Consider the following 21517-nt stretch of genomic DNA (forward strand, 5'->3'; position numbering starts at 1 on the left):
ACTTTTCTTTGTTCATGTTTTGAAACCTATACCATTATTCCCCAGTTAGTTTGTTCAGAAAAAGTGGAACTTGAATTCTAGAAAATTCAATATTTTTTATCCATTTATGCATTAATTTTTGTTTTTTCATTTCTTTGAGTGTCCCTTAAATAGAGTGTCCCTTAATGAGAGGTAAATACATTGAGTCTCTATTCAAAGGGACTGGGACCAGCAAAAGTGTCCCTTAAATAGAGGTGTCCCTTACAGGAGGTACTACTGTACAGTAAACTTAAATAGTCAACTCTCGATAACTTGAAGTCCAAAGGGAGTGGCTAAAGCCTTTGATTTATTAGAAGTTCCTTTGCTAGGCTTTTCATGAATAATATTTGTTTTCTTTTTTAGGTGTAGTGCTTAAAAAATATACTATAAAACATAACACTTACAGATTGGACAAAATTAATTATTACTACATAAAAGTGTCTTCACAGAGAATTAATTTAATTAAGAGACTTCAAAAAAAGAGAGTTATTCTTGACTGCTTAGATTTTTTTTTTAATCACATCTTAAAACATCATTAAGTTTGTAAATACAATTCGAATTATCCACGTTTTCATACTTTCCAAGTACTGTAGTAAAATACTTGCAAAATCTGATACTTTCAGATTAGTTGAAGGTGGTCAAGATTCTTCATCATTATCTTCATTAGAATCTACACAAGCAGACTCTCTGCAAATAGCTTGCAAAATCGTTTCTCACACATAGTTACATTTTCCTTGACATTCAAGTAATCTTTCATTTCCTCCCAGTCCACATCAAAAAAGATTTTAAAATGATTCCGTTTGGTGGTCACTGTTTGGTGGTCACTTTAGCGTCGTTATAATTGCTATTTATGAAAACAGCTGTTTCAACTACTGTTTCGGTTGTAGGTAGTTTCTGTCATAAAAGCACATTTGTTTGAGTCTTATACAAATTAAAGACTATTATTTTAAATTTTTGACAAAATTTTAAGTCACTCAAAGATAAGCACTAATGAAGTTTTAGGTTGTCAGTTATAACAAAAATAGCCATATCCGCAATTTTTATGCAATCTTGCAACATTATGAGCATTAAGGAGCGCTATTGTAAATAAATTATAGCCCTCACACTAACTGATAAGCAAAGCAATGTGTTAAAGGAAAAAAGTACTTTCTGTCCCTTATTTTGGCTGCATTTTTATGCATAAAATGAAAACGAAACTCTCATAAAAACTTTGACTTATAAGTTGTAAATTCGAGATATAGATGCAACTATGTATTTAAAAACACAGAAGTATTTTTTGGCTGAATGAGAACTGTGAGATAAAAGAATATTCAAGTTATATTCAAGTCTTTGAAATATTGAGAGTCAACTAATTGGGTCATGTACCCTCTTAAACAGGGTTCCTATTAGAGGTAAAAAAGTGGGTGAGAAAATCTCACCCTCTGTTGAAATTAGAGTAAGGTTTTAAAAATAAGCATGCGAAGACTTACGAAAATACTCTCTGAGGAAGAAATAGCAAACTTTATTTTAATATATTCTTGTGTGCAAATATTTGAGAACTTTTTTTTAAGCAATTAAAGTTCTGATCTTTCTTTTTAAAAATGTGTAATCCAATGTGATCAAACTAAATTCCACTCATTTGAGAAGAAAAGTTATGAGAAAAAAAATCTTGGTATGAAACCCTTTCTATCACAATGGTCCCCAAACAAGGATACCAATTTTTAAAAAAAAAAATCGTTTTTTTTTCCCTAAAAACAAAAAAGTTGCTGCAGATGTAGTATTTTGTTCTCGAAAATGAAAGCATTACAAAAAGGCTTTTTCTGTAGCCTCAATTTCTTGTTTAAATCATTCCAACTTTTGAACTCAATAATGAGAATTGCTGCAAGATTTAAAAAAAAAAAAAAAAAAAATGTGCTCTAAATGTCAAATATTTTTCTTCATTTTCCCTGAAGAATTAAATCATATTTTTGTAAATGATTCAAGTTCATTTTTGAATGCACAAATATGTTGTTTGCCTGCCCTAGTGGGCGGTGTGAACAAATATGGACACCACCCCTACGAAAGATACATTGAAAAAAATTTTACAGCAAATTCTAAATGAATGATCTAACCCACTCATAGTGTTTTTTCGTTATGTTTCAAAAATTTCAAGTATTTGCATCCAAAAGGGATAACATATTGACAGAGAAAAGCCAAAAACAAGAGTAGAGTTAATCAAATCATGATAAACACTAGTGCAGTCAGGACTACCTTCTGGTTTTTTATTTATTTTTTTTATCAAAACAGTCCTGACATGTGTATAAACTACTGTATTAGGATTGGAAATAATGTAAAATCAAAGGCCTCTGGAGGGGGGGGTAACCCCTTGCTGTGCCACTGATGACATTTTTTAAACTACAATTTAGCGATAAGAGATAAAAAAAAGTTTATTTCCTGCAGTTTCTCTACAGCTAATGTATTTCAACAATAATCATTATCATTAAACAAAGAATTATTTCAAAGCATTGTTATTATTTTTTAATTTATTTCCAGTTCAATGCTCAGACTTACGTAAAAAAATGTTTCCTTAAAACAAATAAAGTTACAGGGCGTTTTTGAACGTCAATCCCAATTTGACCTTTTTTTCCTTGGCAGGTAGGTTTTGACATACATTTCTTATGTCTTGATTTTAACAAATATCACTATTCGAACATGTAAACACAATCATGCATGTGTTCAATCATATAAAATACTCATTTCTTGATTCTTAAAACCAAGTGTTTTTAATACTTGTCCGATTGAATTACTTATACTTTATCAATTCTTGAACCAACAATACTTATAGAATTGCTTCTTTAAAAGGAATAGCATGTTATAAGTTCAAAGTTACATATCAAGAAGACAATACATCTTATCCAGAAGTGCAATACTGTGTATGAGTATAAATTCCAAAATTAAAAAAATGCACACTTAATAATAAATTTACTAAAAATCCATTATAAAAACATACTCAAATATTTTCGTAATGGTAGCCTTTTTATTGAAATGCAACTGAGGTGACAACTGAAACTCATTCAGGAAATATAAAACTAATTCAGAAGAAATTGTTGGTTCATTGAAAAACACCTGAAATGGTTGCAATAGATCTCTGTGTGTATGTGCACAAAGCTTTTCGACGCTACATTGTCTAATCTTACAAAATCTAAACAATTCTACTCTAATGTACACAATCCATGACTATTGTGACATAACGAGGTAGAGAGGAAACTAGAAAATAAATGACTTTAAAGGTCGAAAGAATATTTAAGTTTCTTTCAAATGCTTTCCATCATGTTAGCATTAGTATAAAAAACATGTAGAATAGAATGTTAGAATAAAGTTCTTACTTTCATACCTGCCAATCACAACTGAGATACATAATATTAATATAAATTTTAAAACTCTAATCTGTAATTCTGGATTTGTAGTACATAAGAGAATTGGAATTCGGGTTTTATGATGAGTACAATCATCTTTGTTAATTTGATCAAATAAAGTGCTTCTTCTTTTAATCAAAGCTTGACTTTAAAAAATTTAAAAAATTGAAAACAGATCACAAACCAAAAATTCATAAAATAAATAACATTTTAAGTAATAACATCAGATGTAATTAAACAGAAGTAGCAAGAGTATGTGTGACATCAACTAAAAACACAAAACCATTTTCAAAGAAATAATTTTTTTGAATCAAGTGAGTGTCAAAAATACAGAAATAAGATGCTTACAGCATGCTCTATAAAAAGAATGGATTTTAAATAATAGAGGTGAAAGTGGAAGTGGTTCACAGATGCGTATCCTCCCAAACTATTAAAACCTATTCTTAAAGCACTGTAAAAAAAATAAAATAAAAATATGTTATTAAAATCTCAAATAATGCAAAGACAAAAGCACATTTTTTAAATGTAAAATAATGAAAGTATGCTATGATTTAAGAGTGAAAATATCGCTTATTTACGGATTAGCACTGATGAGCATAGTTTCTACAGCAAGTTTTAGTCCATCAAAGTTTATAACCTATAAAATAAAAACATTTTATTCAGTAAAAAATGCAAGATTTTTTTTTTGTTTTTTTTTTTTAAGTTCTGCAAAATTTTTAAGCCAAAAAACCTCATTAAAAGAAAAAAATGCTTTAGAAACTCTAAAGGGGAAGTATACCCTCTGATGAAATTAATAAAATTAACCCCTTAATAAAAGTAATCGCAATTAACATTGCTACTAAGGCCGTGGTGAATGGGAGATTTTTAGGGCTTAAACCCCTTCCATTGGCGCAATGATTAAATAAACAAATAGCTTTACTTTTAATTAAGGTTAAAATTAGAGGTACTGCATAAGTTGCAGCTATATATTTTACAGTTTCGCAGCTAAGTAAAATTAAGCTGGAGAAAATGATGAAAGAACTGATGAATCAATCTAGCAAAGCTAAGCATCTAGAGTAATATTTGTATTTCTTGTGTAAAATAATACCTTAATTAAAAGTACAGTAAAACCCCTCCTAACGGACGCCCCTCTTATGCGGACAATTTTAATTCCCCAGTTCCAATGCAAATAACATTATTAAACCCCTGTCCTGCGGTCACCTCTCTATTGCAAATGAAAAAATTTGTCCCGTTAGTGTCCGCATTAGAGGGATTTTACTGTAATAAAAATTGGAGTTAGAGCGTACATTTCTGCATTATATCTTATCTCTTCTCAGTTTGAAAGAATTAAACTGGAGAAGTTCAATGATGAAAAACTAGTTGAAGACCAGATTGATCTGTAAAGCTAAACGTCTTAATACTTTTATTTCTTGTGAAAGGAGATTTTGGATGAATCTTGTCTTGTGTAAAATGTAGCGAGAATAAAAAAGAAAAGTATTTAGGCTCATCATTTAGAGGGGTCAGGAGAGGACAATAGTCCACCACCTCTGCTTTTGAAAAAATGATGTATTCACATTTAAGTGGGAATTATTTTTGCGATTTCTCAATAAATTTGCGTTATATATATTCTTTGGCACCCCCTGGAAAATTGGAGATGACAGGCCTGACAGTATTCCTTTGGTATATGATTTCATACTCTATTGCTTGCTTAAAATAGGAGTTTGTTAGAACAATAAAAACAAGTACAAGCACAATGAAAAGAAAAGTAATATGATGAACCTGAGGATAACATTCTTCAATACCTGGAACAAGCAAACTATTGCAGTATTCAAGCGGGCTTACATTTATAGCCAGGACATTTGTTTTTAACTGTGAATAAAAAAACGCATATAAGAAACTTAAAAAGTATATTTAGGCAAAGGTAAAAATATATTGTATCATTTCTTGCAAACCTTTATGTTGAGTGTTGATATTTCTTGCATTTGATGTTGGGACACAATACTGAATAGTATCTATAAAAATAAATATATAGAATTATTAATAACACTAAAACAATTTTATACTTTTTTTAATGAAGGGAGCGAAATGAATAATAATGAAAAAACATTCAGCTATTTTGAAGCCATAATCAGATTTATCTTTGATGAGACTCAGAATTTAACATGATTGTTACATTACACTAGGAAGAACAAGCTGCAGTCTTTGTCAGCTAGTTTGGAAGTATAAAACTCTATGTCAAACTACATTTGTTAATTATTCATCTTTATTTGCAAAATTTTTGAGTGAGTAATAGTTTTATAATTATTAAAGCTGCATATGAAAGATGTTTAAAACCATTTTTATTTTTTTCTCTCAAGTGGACCTTTTTAGAGGTTATCAAAAGTGATTTTTGTAGTCAAAAATGGGACTTTTAGACCTTTGCATTTTGGCCAAAATGTATTTGAATTACATTTATGAGGGTTAATTTAACGCTTTGATGTTAAAGTGCATAATCTGATAGTCTTACATGTTGAGTTACGTGGCTGTAAGTTAATAATTAAAATAATGGCAACAGGTTAAAATTTAAGGCCAAACACAAAAATTGTACTCATTTCAGAGGGGGATAACTCAAGCACGGGACGGAAACAAAATGAAATACGGCAAAAACTAATCACTGGAACCATGCTAAAAAGAATATGTAACCGTTGCTGTGTGTTTGTGCTTTGTGCACCCTTTATAGATTACAGCCCTCAAAAATCGGAAAAATGACAAAAATGACATTTTTAGACCCCTATAAACCAAAAGGGGATGGAATTAAAAATAAAATTTCCTGGCCAATTGAATATTCCATTCAAGTATTATACATGTTTTACATATTGTTTTTTGTATTTGGTTTGTAAAAAAGATACAGGTCTTCGAAATTAAGCAATTTTGCTAGTCAATTCACACACTAAAACAGAAATAAAAAGTGTTAAAACTTCATGGCACCTTCTTAAATTACGTATATTGTGCCCTAAATAATACATTATACTGAAAAAACATATTGTAATTTTCAAAATAATTAATTAAATTTGATAACTTAGAAATATTTGAACATGAATGAGTAGTTTATACTGTATGGAACCTGTATGGATTGACCCTTATGTGAAATTACGAGAATTCAAAGAACTAGATAAACGACTAAATGATGCAAAAGCAAGTAAAACTAACATTTATTTCAATTAAAAATAAAATAATAGTTTAAAAAACTAAAAAAACATGCTTTCGTAGCAAAATGAACTAAAAAGTGAAAAATAATCTTAGGATGATAGTAGTTGATGGGGTGCTGTCTATTTACATTTTGGCTTGGACAACAAATGGAAGAAATTCAAAACAACTGATAAGAAGCCCCCCACGCTTTTTTGTATTACATTAAAATTAAGTAATTGGTCAACTACTATCATCTAAAGATTATTTTTCACTTTTTAGTTCATTTTGCTATGAAAACGTGTTTTTTTAGTTTTTTAAACTATTATTTTATTTTTCTGTTTTTTAGTCTTATGTTGGAGAATTGGCGATGAAATTATTTATAAAACGAGTGTGAGGCAATATCTTAAAGTTAAGACAACAGCACCCAGATGGGAAGCTACTGTGAGTCATCGATGTATGTTTGCGGAAATCATATTTATATTACTTTGAAAATTTGAGATGCATTTGAATAAGTTTTGTTCAACAATGGTCTGATCAGCAATAAATTTCCAATTGAAGGATCACCTAAATTTCGGCATGAAATTAGTTAAAAACAATTATATTTCATGTTCTAATTACCTTGGAACATTGGAACAAATTTTGTCTAATGCAGAAAAATTAAAAGGTTAATTTTGCGAGCATTTTTTAATGTATTTTAAAAATTTTTCCTTTTTCACATTGTTGGATTTATGCCAAAATATTGATTAAAATGAGAGGAAACTAGCAATTAAAAGAGTTAATTAATTAATTTGATTATAGAATATTGCATTGTCATCGGGTCTGAGGTCACGTGCCAAATTTCAAAAGAATCCGATCGCAGTAAGTTGACGAAATTTGAGCTGCAAGATTCTGTTACAAGATACATACATACATACATACATGCATACAGGTGAAGCTAATAAAAGCGTGTTAAAAATGTTCATTTCAACATGTACTTCATAAACATGCTTTTGAGAAAATGAAACACGAAAGAAGTGGTTAGTTTTGCTAAACTTACAAAATAAAAAGTAACTAATGAAATTTTACCTTAGTTCAAGTTACTCTAGTAACAAAAATACACTGATACCAATGATTAAAATTTAGTAGCATCTAAAAGACACTTCAATATGTTACGTAAAAAAAAATGAGTAAATTTAGAGCATTCCCGCATCTTCAAAAAAACATCTGAAATACAGGAAAAAATGAAATTTTTAGAAATTTTCGATTTTTTAAAGTACAATTTCGTCATCAAGAAATTCATAAACAGTTACTAAATTAGAGCAGATAGTTAGTTATAGATAGTTTTTCAATCTGAATCATTTTTACTGTTATTTTTTCATTAAAAGATCTAGAAGAGTGATTTAAAATCTGAAGTAAATTGGCAAAATTTCAATCTTTGTTAATATCTCAGATTGAAAAAAAGATCCAAATAAATTTTACTTTGCTCTTTCTCAATAGAGATTTGTTTATAGAATGCAGAAATATTTATTTTTTAAGTTTATGTTTGTAACTTATGGAGTTATTTAGTCACAAACTGGCAACAATGACCTCAGAAAATGTAGGCTTAACGTAAGCATCAACTTCTAATTTCAATAACAGAGCAACAAACAGTTTTTAAACTTCCATATTTTGCATTCCCTCATAGATATGCATGGTTTATCTAAATAAAAAATTTCATTGAAATCTGTGACATGTCAGCCACAGCTGATTTGTTCATTTTGCATGGAATGACCCAGGTATGATTTTGCATAAAACCAGTGATTATTTATAATTACCACCAAAATATGTAGACCTATTAAGTTATTGAACTTAATAGGTCAATAACTTAACTGGTTCATTATCAAACTCACTGGTTCATTTATATTTTCCCTAATCAGTAGGAAAGGGAATGTATAAAATTTTACAAGAAATTGACTCACAATATGGGAGGAAAAATTTATTTTGCATGAGGATGTTCCAGATCTAGCAATATCACTTTAAGAATGTGTTCGAAAATCATTTATTTCTTTATGCAAGGAATATCAACGATTTATTTGCAGGAGACAGAAGTGCAAATGTAAAAAAAATCAGGCAAACTTTGTTATTCTAAATGTTGTAATAGAACGAGTCTAAATAAGTAAACTTAAAATTAAATGAAAGTAGCTTTTTACTCTAGAAGAATTCGAGTACAGCTCCATGTCAATGTGGTACTCTGTTCAAATTTTCAAATTGTTTTCTTTATTCAGGTCTTAGATTTGACTAGAAAAATGTTAACTAGAACTACTCACTATTTAATTTAAAGCTGTTTTGCTTGGATAAAAGAAAAAAAAAACTTATTGAAAAAACATTCTTGGCCTTATTTTATTTTTTGCAGTTTTGAAAATTTTGTATCTTGCTGTTCATTTCACAACACATATTACATCAATAGCATTCTTAGCATGGGTGTCCCACAGGATGGTAATTTGATGTGTTCCATACCCCTCAAAAAATTAATGCTTTACATGAACATAAGTAGTAATTGTATCATATTTGCATTTATGAAACAAAAGATTACATTAAAAGACAAGTATATATTATAACTTTATTGCTTTATGCAAAATTTGCCTCACACGTGTATGTAACCGCTGCCAACCCCCCTGTCAAATGTTATTTTGCTTCATTTTCTGTAAAATTCAATAAATGAAACAGTTTAAGAAAAAAATGATAAATTTCCAGAATTGAAGTATTTATATTCTTTGTAAACTCATACATCCATTTTGAATGTCACCCTCCTCCCTCTTCCTATAGTAATACCTAGTGTTCACTCTAGAGGAAAAAAAGGGCAGGGTGCTGGTCTATGAAAGGGGCACTGTTATCATAAAAAGAGCACTATTCAACGCAGTGCACCCTCCCCCCACCAAAGAGCAATGACGCACCCATACTCAAAAAGTACTTAGCGCCCCCCCCCCCTAAGGAAAAATAACAATTTAAAACACCTTGCAAAAATCCCCCTCCCCTCTTCGAAGGCTCCCACTGACATCAGAATTAAATATAGTGATATTATCAGGGGTGATTGTGACTCAATGAAAAAATACCTGAACTTTTTTTCCAAGAAGAAAAAGTGTTTTGATGGGCATATATATACACATTACGTGCATGCACAGATTTTTATACGTAATTATTTGTTGGGGCTAAAACTCGAAGTTTTAATTGGACTTAATACGTCCATGTGCATGAAGGGAATTAAATTCTTTTAATTTTTCACATTTCTTAAAATTTTTCAAAGTATGTTTTATTTTCCTAAACTGTATCTGAATCCTTAACCATTAATTACATTCATTTACTGAAAGTGCATAAAGATTTCAGAATTAAATATGTTTGGCGCAAAAGGGGCAGCATGTATTATGATCACTGTGCAATAGGGTTAGGCGATATCCGAATTTTAATACCACAGTATATCGCTCCCCAAATATCGATATTTTCAATATATATAGGTCGTTAAATTCAACATTTTATGGGGGGAGGGGGAGACTGCAAAGCCTATTACATAAGCATCTGCAAAAGAGAAAAGCCATAGCCCATCTTGGTGAATAAGTAGTTTAGCAATTATTCTAATAATATAGCTACAGCAAGGCTTTTCATGTGTTTGTGTCGGGGGGGGGGGGATCATGAGGCAGATTACACCACAGAAACTTTTGGAGAAATTAAGAAGAATTTAAGTCTTTTTATTAGTGGATGGCAATTCTTGAAGGAAAAGGGAGGCTTGGTAAAATTGAGAGGCGGCATCGCAGTCGGGGGGAACAGGCACCCCTAGTTACATCATCTGCATATTAAGATATGCAACAGAAAAACGCTATTAGACATCTTGAAAAGAAAATATTAAGGGGGAAAATATCGAGTAACCCTCCTTCCTCTTCTTATCTAGCCTTTATTCCATCTCCCACCCCAGCTGTTCTTCAATAATTACCATAGATATTGCAAAACATGACGGTAGCTTACGCTTTATACCAAACGAAACGTCTTCAATTTGGACTTTCGGCGTTTCATTAAACATCCATCTAAATTTTACAAAAGTGGGTTTTTCTGAAAATATAGGAGTTCCGGTATTTTCAAAGATGAAGATACCAGAAATCAAGATGAAAATACCGGAAATCCGGTAAAATACCTGAACACAATCACCCCTGTATTATACAGAGTCACTTGTCTTTAGAAAAGGGTTTGCTTGACAAAGTACATTTTCCCCACTCCCTGACATTTAGCTAATGCTGAAATTTTGCTTTTGGGTGTTTTTCAACAATAATTTGGGTTATAAATTTGACTACTTGATCCCTAAGAGTAAAAACTCTAGGCATTTCAAAATCCTTTGAATTGCAATATAAGAATAGTATTTAATTACAGATCCCCCCTTCCTAGTTAAAAAAAAAAGCTTCCTAGTAATCTGCATTATACCATGAAATATTTTAGTAGGCATCAAGATAATGATGGATGTAAATTAAACTTTTTTTGCAAAATATCATTGATGACCAATGAGGAAAAAATGATTAAAATCCTATTTGCAATAATTAATAGAAAAGACTAAAAACAAAAACAATTAATTTTTTAGTATTAAAAATGAAAAACAATGTATGCTAATTAAAGTCGCACATGTTAAAATATACAAAAAACTGAAATACTTACAAGGTGCAACGGATTGAAATCTCAAGCCCTGGAAGTAATTTTTCGCGAAACATCCCAAAAATAGTGTTATGATTTATTGAAATAAAACATAAAATAAGCTAATCTTGGATTGCATATGTCGAAACAACTTCCGATTGTCAAATATATTACAATATTTACAAGATGGAAAAGGATTGAAATCTAAAATATGAGAAGCGCGTTTCTGCGGAATGCGAGTTGAATGTTGGCATGGTTTCAAAAATAAAGTACTTTTTAAAAATAAAACATAAAATACGCTAATATAAGTCAGCATGTGTCAAAATAATTTCCGACTCTCAAAAATATTAAAATATTTACAAGATGCAAAAGGATTGACATCTCAAGCGCGGTAGACGATTTTGTGATATGCACGTGTTAAGCATATTGACACATAAGAAAATTGCATTGATGAAATGTTAAAAAAAAAATGCACAATTCAACGAATGCCTAAGGAATTCAAGCACTAGATAAGTTTTCATAACTTTTTCAATCACTTAAAAATAAACTTTTTTCCTAACCCCTTTTCAAGTTTTTTCAAGAGCATACATACCAGCCCTTCTTCTATTTTGCAGAAGAAAAAAAATGCCTGAGGCATCACTAATCTTTATATTTTATCTGTTGGCATCTATATTCTTTTCTTCCAACTCTTTCAATTTCCTTTTAGCAGAAGGTACGTGTTGTTTGCGTTCTCACTCAGACTTTTTCCAAGTACCCATTCTACTTTTTCTGGAACAGAGATCCCCTGATCTTACAGCAGAAAATACTATGAAATGTTTACTCTCATTGTTGATTCTCAGAAGATCAAAGATGGGGCTTGAATGAAACAATCTCTCCCTCCCCCATTCACAGATGACCGGACCCCTTCCCACACCCTTATAAGCCTCCCTGGGAAGAAGGAAGAACTTGCTTTTGTACCCAACTGATAAGCCTGTCTGAATTCTGAGAATCCCATTTACTCTCTTTGCCTAGGTGTTTCCTTCTCCTTTTATTTATGGGGCCGTTTTCAGGGTGAAATTCTGGGGACAATGACAATACTTGGACGTTTTATGCCGGATCGCTGGGCAAATGCAATTGCACGATATGATGGGGTCCGATAAGATGCTTGTGATATCTTTTTAAAAACACAGAGAGCAATACCTTATTTTTGAAAAGGGCAGGGCGAATTCTGCCGATATGAAAAAGGGCAGGGCGCTGTGCCCTTCAAAAACGGTCTAGCGGGAACACTAGTAATACCAAAGATAATAGAATACTAGTCAAGATTGGACACTCGACGACCGGTTTTTACGTATGGCAAGGAAAACATGTGTAAATAGAATGAAAACTGGAGGTTCAAAAAACTGACATTCAGAGCTATGGTCGCCAAGTTGAACTGGAGATTCTTGGAATTGGCATAGGGGTTACAACACTAAGAATTCTAAGAAAAAGTAGGGAGAAAGGACGGGGATACTAACCACCGGTTTCGGTTCCCGCAACAATGATAACAAAACCTAATTGATTCCAGATGCTATCTAGCGTATTTACGGAATCTTGAAACTCAATTTACACCCTCTTCCTGCCGTCGTATTTTTTTGAAAATATATCTAACGGTAGGCTGATTAAGCGGCAATGTGTGTCTTCATACTGCCATAGAGTCCCGAAATTCGAATAAGTCTAAAGCACAAATACGTTTAGAGTGGGCTATCAAAAACTGAAACTAGACAAAATAATTTTTTTACACGCCCATTTAATTCCAATGCTTTTTCTTATTAATGCTCTGAGTTTATGCAAAAAAAAAAAGACATTGTGAACTATTAAGATTTTTTCTATTTCAAGTTCACATTTTTTCTTCTTGATCAAATCAATCTGTGGCAAAAAAGTTGCACTAATAGGCCAATTATCAAACATATTTTAAACAAAAGTCTGGTCTTTTGTAATGTTCATGAAATATTGAATACAATTTGGCAATAAAAAATTATGTTTTTTGCTGTTTCTAATTTAATTTCAATAGTTATGGCTTTCATTTTCAAGGCCGTATACAAAAAGTGTGGGGGCTCCTCTCTCAAAACGTTTTTTGTGGTCTACTTGTATTCTTCCGTTCATTTCTTTGACATTGGGGTAGAGTAAAATGATCGCATCAGAATTTATTTAAAATATGGATACAATTTTTAAAATGTTATTTTGTAAACGAATGAAAAATCAAGACTGCTTAAACTATACTCTTCTCCAAAAAATAAGTAAACTATACTAATAAATTTATAACTAAAATTAACCTCAAGAATTAAAATAATCATAAAAATAATGAAATAAAATAAGTGAAATTAAAGTAGCGTAAGTCAAAACTAGTTCCATTTTCCAAAATAATTAAAAACAAATCATGAGCGGAGTTAGACTTTTGGCTCTAGGGGGGGGGGGGGCTAAGCCCCAGGGACCTCATTTAGGGAATCAGGGGGAGCTGATTCTCCTCCCTCCCGAGTTCATAGACATATTTAACATACATTTATGTGTTTTTGTTGCTTTCTTTTTACGATATGTATTAAATATGTGCTATTACTCCCCCCCCCCCCTCATGGAAACCTTTGAAACGACAGGCTTGCTAAGCCCTGAGACAAAAAATAGCGCTAAAATTAAAAGATGAAAAGAATGTGTGAGGGTGTGGCATGGTCCATAGGACGATTAAAACTCGTAAACTTTGAAACTGCTACCGTTGCCCATCTTCCCTCAAGTTTTATATCAAGGTTCTTTATAGGAAAAAAGAAATTGGACGAACTTATAAAAATTGAGATAATTTTAATACGAAAATTTTATGTGCAATTTATTGCTTTAAAGGAATTATATATTTAGTGACGTCAAAGGAAAGATGAAAAGCGTGTTAGATCCTTGAAATTTTTTTTAAATTAAAGTCTTAAAAATGCTGTTTTAATCAATCCTTGGTGGTGATAGGAGAAGAAGGGTCAGTGTGCGTGAGAGGACATTTATATACAGATTACCATAACCATTTATATATACAGGTAGCTTTAGTTACATGTATAATGATTTTATATTTTGGTGATAAACATAATTTTGGAAGATTTAAAAATTTCCCACCAAGGGCAACCAGTTGATTAGCATTTATGTATAGAAAAGCTTGATTTCTGTCTGAAGAAAATGCAAAAGATAGTAAAAATATGGTTGCATGTACTCATGTAGGCATGTCACTGGTTTCGGAAAATCCCTTTTGGCTTCCAAAAATAAATTCCTCTAGACTTAAAAAAAACACTTATAAACTCCCATCCTGATTATTTTAGGAAGTTCAAACTTTTAAAAGGAAGCTAAAACTACATAGCTTTTTAGGGCTTTCCAAGTGGGCATCAAATTCAAAATGATATGTTCATTCCTTCGTCTAGAAAGAGCAATTTTGTGGTTCAAAATTAGAATGAAACATGAGCAAAATCAAGTTTTAGAAAAAAAGTTGAGGTGAACACTCACACACTTCAAACTAACTAGGTACAATTATATTACTTAATTATATTTATTATTATTGTATAATAATTATATTAATTATTATGACAAAGAAAAATTAAACAGATGTAGCATTAACTCTTACACTGTGGTCAAAAGAATTCAGAAAAATGAATTTTACTCAAACTAATATTTTAATTCAAGTTTTACACATACATATATTAAAATTCTTACTTCATTGTTGGATATTTTTGTAAAATTGAAACAATTTGGATCAAAAGGCATGATAACATCAGTAATAAAATCAGGCTTTCTTCTTTCGACTGCTCTTTTAATGTTTAGCTACAAAAATAAATAGAAGTAATAGAATGAAAATGCATATATTTACTTAAATACCAAATTATGAGAAATTAGCACAGTATGCAACCTCTAATCCAAAACTCAGAACCATCATGTTTCTGGATTTTAGATCCTGAGTAACAAATTGCAAAAAATATCACTTTGGGAGATATACTGTATCACCAAAAGTAATCGGACTCTTTCAAAAAATTCACGTTTTTTACAATTTCTTAAGAAAAACCAGAGCAATTGTCCTGTAACTTCAGTTAAAGAAGTGCTTCAGCTTAGACCATCCAGTGAAAATTCAGTCCCTTGTGTGTTTAAGGGACTGACAATAAAATGAAGAAATGGAAAGAGATTTTTGATCCTCTGCATCATAAAAAGCTGGGCATTTACAGTGGTAGTTTACTTGTTATATACATGTATTTTTATAGATTTTTGTAAAAGTATCTTTTATATCTACAAAAATATGAACATTTTTTTCAAAAATATCAATTTTTTCACAAGATTTTTGCTAGTAACACACAGATTTTTAAGTCAAACTTAGTCAAACTTTTAGAAAACTTGACAGTATACAAGAGATCAACTATACTGAAATTTGAAGTAAAAATATGGAGTATTTGATAAGTTATAAGACAATAAAAAAGCATTTATTTATTCCATGTTGAAAAATTATTGCTACAAACGTTACTTTTAAGTCAAAGTATCAGTGCTTAGTTATTAATATTTAGACACGTAAGGGTCTAAGACACTACACAAGTCATCACCGTGACAAATGTAACTTCAGAGTTATGCTCTTCAATGTTACGTTTGTCATTTGTCGTATTTTGAAGAAATATTCATTTCTGTTACATTATAAGAAAAATGAGCATTATTCTGCATGTAAATGAAAATTAAGGAATAAAATTAATGCATTGCACAGTTTTTACAATAATACCTACCTTAACTTTAGAGAAATTGAGAGCTGAATTTCATGCTGCAAATTTAAGGTTGCAAAAATGTTACATTCGTCACACTATAGTAATTTAGTTTCAAAAACTAATTTATGTGACTTATACTGTGTATTGCATGAATATTACACAGAAGTTTTATTCTTTCACAAAATTCCGCAAAACCACAAGTAAATGGTTATTAGACGTTTTAAACTCATGTTATACAACGAAATAGACAGTGGTGGCGTTGGGAAATGCCCGACGGGGAGGCAAGTTCGCCCAACAGGGGGGCATACATATTTTTTTTAATTTTCAACCCCCCCCCCCCACTATTCAGTTTTTGTGATGAAAAAAAATTGCTCATTCTTACCACTAACAAAACGAATAAATATTTTGCATTTGTAGCCTATTTTCATATAAAAGTAAGATATTTATTGAAACTACTAGATTAAATGACATAAATGTACTTACCTACTTAAGTTTTATTTTCTATAATGATAGTAGAGATACACAAAACGAAAATATTAAATTATAAATAAAATTAAAAATGCGAAAATGGACTTTTGGGATGAAGGCAGTCTTTGCGAGGCCATGAAACTGCAAAGCGAGGAGAGGGGGGGGAGAAGAATTGTGCTATTTTTTGCAGAAATCAAGAAACAGCAGCAAAATGAACCTAGTCGACGGATTTGGGGCCTCTTACTTTCAATTTTTCGAAATTGTTGTTTTGGTGGTGTTAGGGTAAGGGAAATTTCGAAATTGAAAAATATTTGCGTTCAAAAGTTACGTTTTCTGGAGAATGACCCATAAAAGTTTTTACACTTAGGACATTAGTGGCTCTCTCCTGAAGAAAACATTAAGGGTTCTTACCTGAGCAACAAAATTGTACTTTCCAGGAAGATGCCTTGTTTTAAGATCTCCAAGTTTGTATCTAAAATAACCATTATCCATTTTTACTTGCCAAGATGATTCCAGTTCTTTGTCGAACTATCAAAAGTGTAAGAAAACTAATCAAATACAAAGTTTAAGTACTTTCTGATACACTTTTATTTTTTACAACAAATTTGAATATAAAAACATTTTGTAGAACTTTGCATATTTTCCATTTAGTATGCAAAAAATCAGTCTGGTACAATTAGGCACAACCATTTTGTCACAGCAGTTTCAGAGATGACCGTTTCGGTGCAGATGTTTCAGCATCAGATTTTTGTACTTTTAACTTTTGTCAGAGATATTACTTTTAAAAAAGAAAAAGTTAGGAAGGAATAATGAGGATCTGACACTGATTATGTTTATGATTGCTTTCATAGGTGGATCATACAGGGGGCAACTGCCCCCTCACTTCCAAAAGGAAAGGGGCTTTGCCCCCTCACTTTTCAGAGTTAAAAATTAACAAAAGATGGAAGAATGATTTGTTTTCAGGTAGATTGATTATTTCACCGAAATAAAAACTAAAAATTCCAAATAAATGGACTTTTCGCATATTATTTCATATGAATGGAACTTTTGATTGGAAGGGGGAGTCTATGGTAGTCATCTGTACCGATTTTGCTAGCCACATTATACATCTTTTAGAGGTCGCTTAGTCAGTTAAGTGAAAATCCAATAATATACAGTTCAATTTCATGAAAAAGGGGGGGGGAGAATTAACTTACAGGGGCCGCCCCCTGACCCCTACACCTCTTTTGACCCCCCCCCCCCACTTTTTTGAGCAACAGCCCCCTCAGAAAGATATGAGTACACAATGGATTGCTGGAAATGCAGGTGCTATGATAGAAAATGTAACAAGCATCGTTTATCAATATTAGTCAGCCAATACCTTGCTATTTCTTCTAGTCAAGTTTCTTCTAAACCTCTGAAAAACCTTACTAGGCGAAATCGCAGAATCGGTGGCAACGAAAGGGGTGTACCTTAGGGTGTCTCAAGATATAATGGCGAAAAAAAAAATTGTGAAATCGAATACGCATACCCTCCAAATTTTTTCCTTTTCACCTCAGAAACATGAGAAAAAAGTTTTATTGCAATAAAATAACGGGAACCCGTGCTGACTTGAGGTCAAAGTTGGACTTGAAATCCTGTACAGCGACTACAATGGAAATATTGCTAACTGTATAATTCTTTACTACAACATCATTATTTAAAGCATTACGTGACATCAATTTATTTAAAGCAGATATTTATAACAATATTAGACTACAAGAAACATTACTGTACATATTTTTATTTCAATGTTTGCTTTATGCAGTCAGGATAGAGCTTCTGGTGCTTTCGAACGCAACGTAACACAAATTGTTTCTGTTCCTCATCCTCATCAGCTGTAAGCAAACCATGAAAGTCCTGCATCATTTTCCCCGCTTTTTCAGTTGTATCGTTTACTGCTTTAAACATTGAGACAGTCTTTTTCACATCAAAGAATGAAATATTATTGACCATACCATAAAAGCTGGATGAATTTTTGTAGAGCAGCTTTTGAGATAACTGGGTTCACATTTTTGTACACTTTTTCAAAAAGCACAAATCTTTCTTGGGTGTTTTGATTGCCAAAATGCATTGAAACCATGGTTTCACGTATATTGTTACTACAAACAAGCAGACATCAAACAACGTTTCATTTTCCTTCGTATCTAATTTTAGTTGTGAACTAAATAGTAATAATTTTAGGGAGTAAATCGCTCGAGCCGTCCATCGAGCTTGTTGCATGACTCCCGGTGGTCTTATTTTAAAATCATTTTCTGTATCTCCTACTAAAAATATGATAGGCAGTTCTATCAACTCTTGATAGTCATCCTTAACCGTAATATTAGTGAGTTCAGCACGGTAAAAGTCAAGTAATTTTTCCAAGTTAGGGTACAGTTCGGAACAACTCCGCAGCTTCACTGTATTTTAGTGGGATAGATCAGTTCATATATATGATGGCTGCAAGCAAAGAAAAGCATTTCTCTATCATATATTTTCTCAAGAATAGCGCAAGAACCACTTAAAGGACCTGTTTTGGAAGCTTCAGTATCACAACAAAGAGTTTTGAACTTTGTCTTCGAGATTTCAATCTAAAACTGCCTATCAAACAGCCTGTTTTTGTTCTTTTCCTGTAGAATTATCCAGTTTAGACTCATCAATGAGTTGTTGGTCACATCCTTATGAAATAACTATAGGTAAGCGATATTCTTTTGATTTTTGAGCACTCAAAGCACGCAACACTTTTATATCCCAAGGTAAATTCACTACATGTGGTACCTCGTATACTTAAAACCAATTTATATTCTTTCCTCGTGCTCCTTCCGCTTTCCGGTTCAAATCTTTGAATTGAAGATACCTATGGGAAATCCATCAATGTTACACCCAAGTGCGTCAATAGTAGCTTCAAAGAATAAACACATAATCTCGTATACTTGGACACCTGTCCAATGCAGCAACTGACTTTGGAGTAATAAAATGGCTCCTCATTACATATTTACTTGTTCCAGGTTCTGGTAATTCTTGTTCCAGGTTCTGGAATACTTGTTCCAGGTTCTAATATACTTGTTCCAGGTTCTAATATACTTGTTCCAGGTACTGCTTTATATGTTTCAGGGAAATCTTCTGAATTAATATTTTCACTAGAGCTCAAAGAGGAAATTTCTTGTACAGGTTCATACAATTCCGAGGATGTTGAAGCGGAATCGTATTTCATGCGCCTGTTTTCTTCTTTGACAGCTCAAAGTCGAGCCCTTTCCTCTTTATCGGCCAGTTTTTTATCCACCTTACCTAAAGTGACCACGTCGGTCGGTCTTTCTTTGGAGTTGCAAGGAAATCCCATCTTCCTCTATTTTGATTAGCCGAAGTGCATCAGCATATGTAATATTGAATAAATTGTTTAAATTACTCTCAAATTCTTGTTGGCGCTGCCTGAATACTTCCTGCAGTTTTTTTTTTTTTTTGCATTTTTTTTGTAAGTCTCTCCAAATTTGATACAGGTTTTTAAGTTTATTCACACAATTTGGCAACGATTTGGTGGGAATGCGTGCCTTTTCCCAAAAGATGATGCATTTCCGAATGTCGACATTTGCACTTTCACTGATGGTTAAATTTACTTCTCAAATGTTATAAAACAAAACAGACAAAACTTGTCCGTTAGAGGGAAGTTTCAAACCTGTAATTTGGTGTTTTACGACTCTTTATTAAAAATACAGTCGAGCCCGCTTAATGGAATAGGCAATTTGCCAGGAAAAATTATTGTAATAAGCGGAATATTCCATTATCCGGGATAAAAATAACACACATCAACGGTGTAGTACATTGGAATTTTATTACATTAAGCGGGATATTCTATTATCCGATATTCCATTAAGTGGGCTCGACTGTATCTCATTTTTCAAACTTTGCAATTCCAGTGCCATGTTTCGTTCCCTATGGAACGACTATACTGCGCTCGCTGATCGAAATGTATTCGTACTGACACGTTTGACGGTTTGCAAATTACCACGGATAAGCCCTCCCCCCTCCCCAACATATGTTTTTTCTGTTTTCACTTGTTTTCTGTGCACAATTTACAGCTGTTTTGAGCTTCTCAAAGTATCGCGTTGCCAGCATTCGCTTGCTTATGAATACACGTGCTATTTGCACGTTTAGGCCTTTAGGCGCAGGTCGGCATGGGTTACCGTGCTTCAAATTGCATGAAACTTTTTTTACAACGGTTTTGATGTAAAAGGAAAAAAATAAGAGGGTATGCGTTTTAAAAAAATGACTTTCATTTTTTTTGGGACACCCTAGTGTACCTGGGAGGGTCTCACTTCATTTTTTTTGCACTTTTAATTGGTCTGATTTCATGATGGACAGCTGGAATTGCTTGGAATTGGTAGCAGATTTTCCCATAGAGAAAGTATTAGCGTCGAAAACCAAGATGGACGGTATTGAAGAGCCTTAAGTCTTCCACCCATGTATTTCTGATGCAACATGCATGATGCAATGAGAGCTGGGGTAGTGGAATCATCAAATCTTTTCTGCAGAAGCTTGCTATGAATCTTTTAGTTCTTCAGCTTTCTATATACCAAAAATTCATTAGTTAGGTCTGCAATAGATGAGAAATTTCTTTGTAGCACATTTAATGAAATGCTGATGGGTTTCAGAAGAGTAATTAGATGTTTCACTTCATTATATAACCCAATGTTATTAATTATACTCCTTAAGTATGAATCTATTTCGTCTTCATGTTCATCGATAATTTTCAACAATATATCTTAGTTTTGTATGTATTTCTCAAAGCATTTAATGCGAGTGTTCCATTGAGCTTAATTTATATCATATATAATAACATAATCACGCTCAACAGCTCTTTGTTAAATTTCATTTACTTTGTTTAAATTTTATTCTTTTTATATAAAATATAATCTGAAATTAGTCACACCAATGTGTAAATAAGATTTTTTCTTTTCAGTTTATTTGATTCTGAAACCTACAATCATTCTATTTTAATTAAATGATTAACTGACAATAGATAATGAAATTATATTAAAATTATTACTAATTTTAGAATTAAGGGGAGGTGGGGCACATTGGTCCGCTTTTTTACTTATCATTTTTTATCTCATCAAAAAATTGAATGAGCAGTTCGATTTTCTCCAATAAGTTTCACTAAACACTTCT

General features: G+C 32.0%; 1 protein-coding gene across 4 annotated transcripts in view; it reads right to left on the reverse strand.

Moving 5' to 3' along the window:
- Positions 1-21517, reverse strand: part of LOC129218535 (GDP-D-glucose phosphorylase 1-like) — a 49688-nt gene that overhangs the window by 15621 nt on the left and 12550 nt on the right. For all 4 annotated transcript variants that reach the window (XR_008580337.1, XM_054852827.1, XM_054852826.1 and 1 more), the window contains 6 exons: positions 16766-16882; positions 14862-14969; positions 5324-5383; positions 5151-5240; positions 3971-4029; positions 3741-3843 (listed from right to left, as the gene is read on the reverse strand). Coding sequence is in view for 3 of the 4 variants with exons in the window: in XM_054852827.1 (XP_054708802.1) it covers positions 3741-3843; positions 3971-4029; positions 5151-5240; positions 5324-5383; positions 14862-14969; positions 16766-16882 (537 nt within the window). In the remaining variant the exon portion in view is untranslated. The remainder of the gene's footprint in view (positions 1-3740; positions 3844-3970; positions 4030-5150; positions 5241-5323; positions 5384-14861; positions 14970-16765; positions 16883-21517) is intronic.

This window comes from Uloborus diversus, chromosome 3 (assembly GCF_026930045.1).
Source record: "Uloborus diversus isolate 005 chromosome 3, Udiv.v.3.1, whole genome shotgun sequence".
Lineage (NCBI taxonomy): Eukaryota > Metazoa > Arthropoda > Arachnida > Araneae > Uloboridae > Uloborus > Uloborus diversus.